This window comes from Acanthisitta chloris, unplaced genomic scaffold, assembly GCF_000695815.1.
Source record: "Acanthisitta chloris isolate BGI_N310 unplaced genomic scaffold, ASM69581v1 scaffold12889, whole genome shotgun sequence".
Taxonomy (NCBI): domain Eukaryota; kingdom Metazoa; phylum Chordata; class Aves; order Passeriformes; family Acanthisittidae; genus Acanthisitta; species Acanthisitta chloris.
The window spans coordinates 43,852-55,966 of record NW_008692040.1 but is presented as its reverse complement, the minus strand read 5'-3'; the positions used below and the strand labels follow the sequence as shown (position 1 = coordinate 55,966).

Below are 12,115 nucleotides of genomic sequence, written 5' to 3'. Positions count from 1 at the left end.
GTTTTGCTGCTAACTTTAGGCTCTTCATCTTTGCTAGTCAACTTTTAGTAGCTTGGCATCTTTGGGAAAAAATGGTACATGGCTTTGTGGGCAGGAGATCCAGTTCTGTTAACTTCTGTATCTCTTGGCAAGTGAAGGAAGAGGCAGTAGTTTTCCTTTCATCTTCCAACTGGCAGGGTCTCATAACTCAGTATTCTACCATCATAATCAGTAAAGAATTTACATCCAAATGTACATTGGAATTATCCACTTGTGGGGAAAAGTCTCTCATTATTCGAAACCACTTGCCATCTGCCATGCAGAATACTAATAGGGATGATTAGTTATTGCATTTGCAGGTTCAGTAGGATAAGGATCATTTAATTTTTTATGATTTTGTACAATTTTTTGCATATTGCTACCTTTCTCCTCCCCTAGAGACTCACAGCCCACCGCCACAACTCCAGTGCCTGCAGCTTATGGGGTGCTAAGGAAGCCAGTTAAATTTGGTTGAAACTGCATTTGGCAAAGCACAATGAAGTATAAGTCCAAGTCTTTTAGGATGACCCATTGGTCAAATGGGAAATGATGTGAGGATAAACTGTGTAGGAGGATGGGAGAGTTTGTGATACATTGGAGTAAGTAAGATAGAGAGCTGGAACCAGCATTGGATAGGTCACACATCTCTTTGCATCGATTTCATCACTGAAATGGAGTTGTTGTTGATTTCCAAAATTAGAGGTTGTTACAGAAAACTGCTAAATTTTAGTTATTTTCCACATCAATCTGTGTGTTTTAGAGTTTGGGTTTTTTGGGTTTGTTTGTTTGATGAATAAAATGTGGCTGGGGCAGGCTGTTTTTGCTGAATGCAATACAGTGACACAGCAAGTTGCTGACACTTGAGATTTAGATATTTGTGTTAACTTTTGTTCTCAGTGATAGAATCTAATTACTTACACAGAAGAAGATTTCAGAACAGCTCCTGTGTATCTATGATGGGAAGGAAAGGAGATATCTGTCCTGGGAAGGACAAAGGTGCAGTGAGTGTATGAACTGCAGTGGGGAATTGGGTGGCAGCTTCAAACAAGCTGTCAAAACAGGAATGGAGATTGGGAAGTACTTGAGTGACAAGTTTGTAGGATCACTGAGTCTCCCAGAATCTCACAGTACTTTCAAATCTGCATTCATTAGGCACTTCCATGAACAAGTTATGGAAAAAGAGAATTGGGTGACCTGATACTGAAATGCAGCTGTCAAGGGAGAGAGAGGGGAGATACTGCAGGTGTGCAGTAGTATGCTGCTGACAATGTGACAAGGGTTTAGAAAAACAGGAATACAACAACTTCAACAGAAATTTGGAGGTAGTGCCCCTATTCTTGTGAAAATTGTCACAAGGTTTCACCTTTTCAGTCTTTCTCCTCTTGCTCTAGACAGTGTGTTACTTCTACAAGCCTTCCGTTTCACTCAGGTCAGTGGTAAAGCCTGATGAGCAGTGCTTGAATACTGGAGGCTGATCAGAAATATCTCCTTCCTGATCACATTCGTTTAGCCTCATGAGACATGCAGTTTGTTTACACTGTGCTAGGTTATGTAGCTTAAACATTACTGATTTTGTAGTAGACATTTGGATAATCTATTAAGCTTTGTCCATCTCTTATTACTCTTGCCAAACAGCTGCAACATGACTCTTCCCTCTTCCATTCAGGCCATGTTATCAGGCTAACACGGAGGACCAGGGAATCCCACAGTTTGTAGTGAGGCTAAAGTGTTTGCTTTGTGATAGTGCAGCATCTTGCAGCCTATGCTGAAAGTTAGCTTGCCTGGCTGTTTGTTCTGTGCTGATGAGTTTGTTATATGTGAATGAAATGCTTCAATTGTGTTTAATTTTCTGCTGTAAATGTCAAGGATGCAATAATGAGAGAGAATGAAACCTTTCTGTGTGCTGTGTATTGCATCTGTCTGGAGTTATTTTTCTGACATGTTAGAAGAGGCATCAGAGCCAACTACTACCCAAGGGGGGATGAAGCTTTACAGGTCAGTTAACCACTTATTGGGTTTTATATATGTACAGTGCAGCATGGCAGCACACCACATTGATGTGACCAGTGCATCACTGAGCTTATTCTGAAACGTGTGGAGTGTACTCTGGATATATAGACATACTAACCAACTATATGACATCTGATTCTTTCCCAACATGCAGAAACTGCTACTGTGTGCTCTGGGTTTTGCTCACAGTGCTGCCCGTGCACCTCACTGCTGGTCTCTGGGGCTGTCTGTGCTGTAGTGACAGTGGTGACTAATGTGGTTTGCTCAAGTTAGCTCAGACACTGGTCTTAGTCAAATAGCGTAGCAGAAAGCAGCTAATTCAGTCCTTGAATTTTGTAGCCTACAGGAAATTCCAGGTTGCTGCCCCATTTAGGTTGCTGCTTGCAGCTGTGTGCTGGAACTAGACACTCTAACAATGGCTTATATGAGGGACCCTGTGTGTCTTTGTTTTTCACTTTCTGAGCAGAGGTATTGAAGTGTCTGTGTTTAGATACCGTCGGTCTCTATCTTGAGTTTTTTCTCAGCTTGAATGGTTTCCCAGAGTAAAATGTAAAAAGAAGATCTTGCTCTTAACTCCATCTGGAATTGCAGTTCTCCCTGTTAAAGCCAAGTGATGGTGTGTTACTCACTGGAGTTACTGATTTTGCACTAGTCTAAAGAGCTGCCAAGTCCTAAAGCATTGGAGTTGTATCTCTGCTTGGGTAGTCTGATTTTTCAGCTGTGTGGAAGGACCAGCAAATACAGATACATCTTCTAGCTTTCCCTTGCTTTCCAGTACTGAATCCATAATTCTTCCAAAAAGGGAGTCTGTCAGCAGCAAATGGCTAGCAGCCATTGTGCTGGGTCTGAAACCTTCTGTCTCTGGGTCTGTATCCTGATGTTATGTCCTTAATCGCTTCTTGCAGTGAGTTTGTGTGTTTGTCTTCAGAAGCTGTGCTGCTTCTTGATTAACTGATGGACATTTAGACCAGCACTTTTCCTACTATCACAGTGCTTCTGATGGAAAATCTCAAAGAACCTTGCTTTAACCTCCCAGACGCTTAGTACTTCTTCATGGTGTTTATATCCATGTAGGAATGAATTTGCCAAGACAAATGAATGCAGTTATTGACTGAAGCAGCCGTTACCTGCCACTATTGAACAGTTAGGAGAGGGTTAAGAAGAAAACCTCTTCTGAGCCACTAGATTGGCCCTGACTAAGATGAATGTCTAATTCACTCCCAGCGTCCTTACTGCTGCCAGTAATAAAAAGCTTGCTTCACATATTCACCCCACTGCAGACGTTTCTCTTAAATTAAATATCAAGAGGACATATAATAGCACGATTCCACGCCAAGCCAATATTATCAGATTGATGTCAGCAGTGATAATAGAAGAAGGATAACTTGATGAGATTTCATTTATTAAATAAAGTAAAGGGAATATGCAGTGATAGAGAGGATTTGGTAACTCTCGGTGTCAAAATGCAGCAAGATTGTGCTCATTCTGACTTACCTCAAGGGATAGCGGAGAGAAGGATGCCCTTTGTTTCATTTTAAGAAAACCTCTCCCTTCTTTTCCAGACAAAGACCTGATTTAAATCCCTCCATGGGAGTGGGAGAGGAAGTTCTGAAATCATGGTTTTCATGTGCATATAGCCTTCCTTCCCATTGAACAGTGGTGAGGCAAAGGTTTCCTTCCCCTCTGTGCTGGGGGAGGCACTGCTAATGCATAGATTCATATTTTCCTTTTTCTGACCTGTCAGCCTTCCTCTTTTCCTCTGTCTTTAAGATGAGTGTGAACTGTTGTTTTAATGATTCATATTCTGTATGTCCTGCATTTATTTATTCCCAAGGTATTGTCAGAGCTCGTCTCCCATGCTTCCCTATCTGCAGGTATTGTCCTAGCCCCCCCAGCCCAGCCTTTCTCTCTTGCCTTTTTCCTAGCTGCTGTAAATGTGCCTCTTAGACCTGTTCCAATAATAGTGGTAGCAAATGCAACGTGTTTTATTTTAGGCAGGGGCCAATGGTCTACCTCGTTTGGTGGTAGCATATTATGCTTAAAACTGTGACCCGCTTTAGAAGAAAGGTCAAAACTTGCAAGTCTTCTGCTCTTTGTGTATACTAACCTCATCCCTTCTCCTCTGTTTTTCTTCCCTCTCATGTAAGAAATAATAGTAAAATCCCTCAAACCATGAGGCATCAAGAGCAGTGTGGTGGAGTGTCCAGAAGATGAATTTTTCTAAAGATTAGTTAGTGCCAAGAGCCTTGAGCTGGGCTAAGGGTGAAGAGAGATAATTGACGAAGATCCACCTCCCTTGGAAGTCAATGTGCGATGTCATTGCGCTTGACACGGATGTTTGTGGTTGGCTGCTGCTGGTTTAATGCCTTTTTCTTTCAGATATGTACAAGTAAAGCCAGGGACAACTGTAAGGTGCAGCTGGTGTATGTGTATAGGGCTGCAGTTCCCCCTGTGTGGAGACATTGCAGTCTGAAGTTAAGAGACTTAATGTGAGCAGGAGAGTCACTTCCCTTTGAATCAGGCAGGACAGGAGTCGTGATTGCTGTGCTGGGAGGGAAAGCACATCAAGCAATTGTTCTCCAGAGCAATTTATATACCCCTTTCCAGTCCAGATGGATACCAGAACTAGTCTGCTGGACGTGGGTAACTTGTGTGCTGCCAGACTCTGCAGGGTGTGCTTCCTTACGGTGAGCTCACACTTACTTCTTGTTCCTTGGTTTCATAGATGACACTGTGGTGGGACACAGTGACAGTTCCCTCCCAAGGAGCACTAGCTTCCTGCTCCAAAGTGAAATGGCCTTCTCGGTGGGATTTAACTGCTCCTGTTGAATTTCCAGTTTGCGTCTGAATGCACTAAATCATTGGTGTGTGTAACTTGTATTGGCAATTACCTTAACCAAGTTTGTGATTTGTTGATTGGTTTCTCTAAATCTGTTTTGAGAAGCTGTTGCAACTGATGCATGACCACAGTTTGAGGTTTTATTCTGAAGAAATAAAGGAGAATATTCTTGTTATGATTTTGGGTTCATGGTACCAAATAAATCCTCCCTGTGTTGTGGGAAGCAGCGTGTCTGAATGCTGATTTAGGTACTCACTGGGCCATGCACACCAGCCTGTGCTGATTGATCCCTTGCCTCTGGTAGGCTTTAGGCAGCAACTCTCACTCTATGGCTTCTTGCTCATCACTGTGTGGTTTTTAAATAGCCCTGTGAGCTGAGCTCTGAGTGGTCTGCTAAAGAAGACCACAGACTTTGCACTGCTGTCTGAGCCCACAGGTGGGCTTAGCTTTGTATTTACTCTATGCAGTGAAGACTGATGCCATAGGAAGGACAGTGAAGGAACAGGTCAAAACCAAGGCACGGTTCCAATAGCTCTCCCTACAGACAGTGGTGACCTCAATCATTCTTCTAAGTATTTCTGATCTGTTTGTACCACGTTGTTCAGTTCAGATGAATACAGACTGGTTTGTGGTACACTGTACCTTTTTGCTCTTCCAGGTGTCTGTATGAAAATTACAAAATGCCCTTCAGTTTAACATCGCTGAGTTTAAAAAACCTAATTTTAAAAGTCTTAACTTTTTCAATGAATTGAGGGATTTGGTGGTATTTCTTGACCTGGTATTGTTTGGTATCATTTCCACAGTCTCACTGATTTGATTAGAGTGATATTAAAGTTAGTGACAAAGCAAAATGCCAACATTATGAGTTTCTGAAGCTCTCTCTGGGTTCCTTTCTATTCCAAAATTTGAAGTTTTTTTTAGAATATGGATTTTAGAGGCTTTAAAGGTGATTTACTATATAACACAGAAATTAGAAATGCACACTAGCCTCCAGGGACCATGCGTGGAATAAGTTTCTTCTAAAAGCTGTAAGATTAGTGAAGAGGTGGGAAAAGAAGTCTGTATAGTGTCTTGGGTGGTTTCTGATCCAAATTTCAGTGTTTTCAATGTGGCTGTCATATTCTTACTGATAAGTTCCGAGTCTGTCCATGCATGTTGGCAGGAAGACTGAGGACTGAAGAAGCATCAATTAGAGTATGTCTCAGCCAAACTGTTTTGAGGCAGCAACCAGGTTGCTGATGTGGAAAAGACAACATTGTTTTTCTTCATTTGGTCCTTCCACTTGCCGTCCTGAGCACCTTGAGTGACAAGGCGTGATTTGGAAGCTCATATCTGAGCTCTCCAAAAGCTTTTAGAAGATCTTTACGAGTTCCTGTCTCTTAGGAATCTGTTCCACCTGAGAGAATGTGACATGCTCAGGGACAGGTCATGTTTTCTCTCTGCCTCACTCTGAAGCCCTGTTGCTGAATCAGTGCCTGTTGCTCCTGTGGAAGTGAATACATTATAGCATGGCATTAGTGCCTGTCTGTAGCATTGAGTGCTTTGGAAGGAAGAGGTGCATTTGATATTTGGGCACAGATCTCTAAGCATATTGGGGCAGAAAATGCAAGGAATTAAATGCATTTATGGTTTAGGAGATGACATCTGAGCATTGCTACACCTAAGCATATGTTCTCTTGTTCTCTGGTAGAACATACTATGGCAATTGCACTGCAAATTCCTGCAATTTGTGTCTGCCTCTCTGTGAAGCTGATGTCACTGTCGTTACTGTGTTTGTGCCATTGTTGCTGGTATTGTTTTACAACGACCTTCCCCTTTATTGGTGCTGTTGCTGATGATGTGCCATATGTACACATGCACATTAGAGTATAAGAACATCATCCTTAATTGTTCTTGGGTAGCTGTCAATGCCATTTACGGAGTATGAGTACTAATTGCTGCAGAAATACAAAGAAACAGATATCTGGTCTTGCTATTATTCTGTATTTTGTAGTCACTAGGAGCATTGCAGTGCTTCCAACCATGCTGGATTTTGTGAAGTGTTTAAATAGATGAGAATTCAATAGATCGAGGTGGCTTATTCAACAAGTCTGCTCAGTTCCTTGTCAGACAGTTACAGATCTAGTGCAGGCCCAGCCAGGATTCCTGAGTTCTGCCAAAGATTTCCAATGTGAGTTAGGAAAATAATTGAAACTCTTGGATTTGTTTGTTTGTTTTGGGGGTTTTTTTTTACCCCCTGACCGCAGAGGAGACATGATGTTTTATCTAAAGGTAAAACAGCCTTCCACACCAACTTAGAAAGATCATGTTCCTTCTTTCTTCTGCTAAGTACCCTGGATTTTTCAGCTGAAAGACACTGTTGGTCATTTGACCCACTTTGGTGATTGCTGCTCCCACTGGTTTCTCTATTAGGACTACATGAATCCAGCACAAGATGTATATGTGTTACTGGTAGAGTGGTAGTAAGAGGGTGAAAACTCCTCTTCTGTGCTTGTTTTCCCTGCAGGAGGAGGAACACTGATCCTGTCTGTGCAAGCCTGCAGTCTGAAATTCTGAAGTGCTACCAAGAAAACAAACATGAAGTGCTCAAATGCTCGGAGCTGGCTAAGGAGTATCAGCGCTGTGTTAGTGCAGCACAGAAGGTAACAAAAGCTTCTCTGTTGTACTGGCTGGCTTTGCTGTCTTGTTTTGCATGGTGTTTTCTTCTGGGAAGTGTTTTTAAGAGCTGTGGTATCTGTTAGTCAAATTGCAATCTTCACAGAGACAAATTTTCCTTGGGATCCATTTTCCCATGTTCATTCCACATTTTCCAGTCACACTGTGGTATGTCCCAGCTTCACTCTCATCAGTGGGTCCTGTTATACCAAGCTACCACCAAAACAGTGGCACCAGTGCTCCTAGGTTTCAAAGCCAGTCACAGTGATTTTCACAAGTTTTGCCTTCTTGGACACTGTATCCTGCAAATGGTAGACAAATCCATTTGCCTAGGTCAGTAACATTTTGAACAGGACTTTGCAGTGAGTTGGAGGTCTTGCTGCCTTTCATTGCTGCATAAGGAAATGTTCTTTACTGGGCGAAGCTGCTATTTGTTAAGAAAACTGCACACTCCTAAAAACTGTTCATCTTGTGCAGGAGGCCAGCAAGCCTTATGGCTCTTCCTTCTGAGATGCAAGTCCTAGTAGGTTCTGTTGATGCCTTAGGACAGTGGCTGCTCAGTACCTTGGAAGAATTTCTGACTATTGAAACAAGTGAAGGGGAAAAGAAAATGAAGTATTTGGACATTACAACTAGGGTATGGTCCTGGGAAAAGTGAAGTGTAAAGGATGCTGTTTCCCATGTGAGATTTCAGTGGGTCAGGTGTCCCTCAAGGGCAAGCTTTTCTGGTTTGGTTTTTTTTCTTTCTGAGATAGTAGAAAAGTCTCCAAAAGGTGCTGAGACTATAGTAAGGTGGATTTGGGGAAAAGGATGGTAATAGAAAATTGAGACTTCTCTCATAGGATTACTAAACCAAAGGGTGGGGGAGAGGTGGATATTTCATGGAAGCAGTTCCTCTCTGTCGCATTAGCATTGTGAGGGGAAGCTGTATGCCTGATTTAAGTATAACATGAAACAAGCTGCCAGCCGGCTCCCAGAAGAAGCCCGACAGAAGGAGATGGGAAAATTGTCAGGATATATTAGACCAAATGTTGTTGCTAGTCCTAGTGGAATTTTTTTCCTTCCTGTTTACAAAGAAGGTCTTTGTATGTCTGCAAATCAGCAAGGTTAAAGCTGCCAGGGAAAGGGCTTTTCTCTGATATCTTTAAAGTCCCCAGCTCCCAAAACATGTGGTTCCTTTTTCTTCCTCAGCTTTAAAGCAAAGCGGTGCCTGTGCTGCCGCTGCACAATCCGTGCCCCCAGTTGCTGTGCGTGGAGCATTGGTGCATCTCTTGCCAGCCTCCCTTTTCCTCCTTGCCTTCTCTAAATCAGGCTTGTAGCCTTTTCGGTGGAGTGTATCTTTAGCAAATGCATTTACCAATACATCTTTATTGCATGCAGTGCAGGCGGAATGTGATTACCAGAGAAGACAGATTGCATTAAACTTCAGCATATTTGCAAGCTATGGCTCCAACCCGCCTGAGAAAGGGGCTGGGGCACTGCCAGCCCTGAGCCCCAGCCCAGCGTTATTGGAGAGTAAATTGGAAGCTAAATGACTGGTAACAGCAGAGGGCAGTGATAGATCCTATTAACTTGGGTCTTTTGGGGATTTACATGGTGGTGGAGTTTTTGGTAGGTTGTCTTTGTAAGCCAGAAACTGGGAGTTGTCTTCGTTCCCAGAGTGTTCAGTGAACTTCAGAAAATTTTTCCCCACTGTTATAGAAACTACCTGGAAGGAGCAGTGCGTAGGACATTAATTTGTTGTGGATTATGACAACGTGACAGAAAATCTTCTTGCTATGTCTTAAGAAAGGGCGAGATAGACTAAAGAATAGGGTGAGATAGACTAAGGAATAGGTAACCAAACCTTACAGCTAGATATAGCACTAGAGGGTCCTGCAAGTGCAAATTCAAATAAAACTTGTGTAAGGCACTATGTCTTCTGAAGTTTCCTCTTGTCTCAGGACAGCTCAAGCCCTGACAATTTGTCTCACTGCTCCTACTTACTCCTCTGACTCCTGAGATATATGGAGCGATCACAAGCTGTTGTGTTTTTTTCATGTAGCATTAAAACTCTCTCCTCCCTTCCCTTTTTTAAGCTGTTATTTTTCTTTAAGTTTAAATTATCATCTTATACCAAATGGCTTTGTATCACGTATTCCTCATTCAAGAAATTCAGGTTGGAGGAATGGGGGAAAGAAAGGCCAGAATCTCTTGATTTCTTGAGTGGTTTTTACCTTTTTTTTAAAAAAAACCCCACAATTTATTTTCCAGTGCAGGAGGTTGTAATCAAAGCTGGATGTGTGACTTCAGCTAAGTTGCATGCTGATGATTTGTTCTTCTGCTTTTTACTGAAGATTTTATAAGGCTTGGTGAATATTCTTTAATGAAGCATCTGGTTCTCTGCAAGTTCCTTTTGATGGCTGGTAAAAATGTCTCCAGGGCATGGTATACATTAGACTCAGAGAAACCAAGCTCTAGATTTCTAGACTGAAAATTATAGCTTACAGTGGATGAGAATAATTCTTTGCATCTTCCCCCTTGCTGTGTCGGATTGAGACTGTTCCTATGGGCACCCATTTCTCTTTGCCTATTGCTGTGTACATCTCTGAGCTGGGAGCTCAGATGCACCCTCAGTTATTTCTGCCTCATGAACAAATATATCAGGTAATCATTTAATGAGTTTCAAAATTTATTTTCTACTCACTTCCTGTCCAGCCTTTCTTCGTGGAGCAGGTTACTTTATTGTAGGGATATAGCTAATCACCTGGTTTGGATATTTGCTGCCCATTGAGCCATCTTTTGTAGTCAATGGAGGGATATAGGCCCCTCTAGAGCAAGGCACATCTGATTCTAAAACAGGTGTCTGAAACAGGCCAGCTGAATTGCCAGCCAGTAAATGAATATTTCTCTCTGCCAGCTGGGAGACACATCCAGGGCATGAAGTACAAAGTTGGTGCCTCTACTGGGATGTTCATAGTTATGGGAGCAGGATCCTGCTCTGGTTGTCCACCTTTGTAGCTAGCATGCTTTCAACTTGTCCTGCCTAACCTGCTCACTAGCTTTTGCATTTATACCATCCTGAATGTTGAGCTCTGGTCGTGTTGCTGTTGGCTCACTGCAGTGACGTCAGCCCCCTTAGGCACTGGGTTCCTTAGTGCATCCTGTGCTTTGCTTATGTGGAAGGTCTCTGACTTTAGAGTGTGTTACTGTGATATCTCCTGTTTAATTTAGGAGTGTTTTATCTTTTCTGGTGGTCTGTTTCCATGGCTCTGCAGAACTTCAGCTACAGCATAAAAATTGCTGGCTTTAAATCTAATAAAAGCTGGGATAATGGGACAACTGTAGGAGGGGCAGCTCCCATTGTGTCTTTTAAAATTGCCTGTAGTTTATTGACCGCAAGTTTCACCAAGAGCTACTGCTGCCGTTAGATAATGAGAATTGAAAATTGCTGCTGCTGTTTCCCCAAGGTTTTATCTCGTGCCAGTGAGAAGAGGGTATGGAGGGAAAAGTAGAGTGGGCAGTGGAAATCTGTGTAATTTCTTACTTTGAGTCCAGATGGAAGGGCAAAACAAATGATTTGCTTTTAAAAAGTCTGAGTCCTATGAGTGAATTGCTTCCCTACCCCATGCAAATATATAGCTCACATGCAAGCGTTGCAGAGTGCTTGTCACCCATTCTGCTTCCCTTGTGCTCTGTTCACAGCAATAGGCAAATCCGAATTTACGTTGAATTGTAGTTGGTTAATTTGTTATGTAATAGGTGGTTATACCAGGGAATTTCCAACCAGCTGCCACTTGGAAAACGAGGCCTCTGGTGACCATATATTAACATGATAAGAGATTTCAAACAGAACTTGCTTCCTGCAACTGCATGCAGAAAAATGTCTGTTTGTGAAGAGCATGTATACCTTCTTTCCAAGCATTTCCCTACTGTCTCGAGGTGTCTGTTTTCACACAAGGACCAAGGTGAAATTTCTGTGCTCTAGCTCCTGGCCAAACCAAGCTACGAAGAGCTGCATACTCAGACACGTGTATTCCCTTGTCAGTGGGAGCCGTATACATTGAGCTAGGAGCCATTCATAATTCTGCACTTTCTCCCTATTCTGCGTCCGGCTTCTCACAAGTCTGCTGTTCATAACAGACAGAAGTAAACCTACTTCTGTCACGGCTTTAGGGCTTGTCTACATAAGGAAATTACAATGCCATAAACTGGTGAGTGAGTTTGCAGTACTGCAACTTTTCTGTACATGAACATTCTGGGTTTGTAATGGAAGTGCAGGGAAAATTCACACGTGTTTGCTGTGAGTCACTCTGCTATGTGCAAACAAGCCCTTGCAAAACACTGATTGACTGGATTCCAGCAGAGGTAGACTTTTAACATAACCTTGAGTCGTCTGCATTCTGCTTTGCCCTTGACTGTAATAAAAAGGAATGTGGTCAATTTACTGCACTTGTATTTCCAAGTGATCCCTGTGGAAGCCCAGTTCCCATTTTGGTACACACAGCAAAGCGTTGCAGCTCTGCTGGAAGTTTGTCTCTAATCTGTGGGCAGGGACCTAGATTGCGGAGACGATGCTGCAGGTAATCCTGCAGTGTCCCATCCTGATGGAGC

At 42.6% G+C, this 12,115-nt stretch overlaps 1 protein-coding gene across 1 annotated transcript in view; it reads left to right on the top strand.

The window, feature by feature from the left end:
- CHCHD6 (coiled-coil-helix-coiled-coil-helix domain containing 6) overlaps nt 1-12,115 on the top strand; it is a gene marked incomplete at its 5' end in the record, with an annotated part of 112,378 nt that overhangs the window by 67,188 nt on the left and 33,075 nt on the right. The window contains one exon of the mRNA XM_009082501.1: nt 7,374-7,509. Coding sequence (XP_009080749.1) covers nt 7,374-7,509 — 136 coding nt within the window. The remainder of the gene's footprint in view (nt 1-7,373; nt 7,510-12,115) is intronic.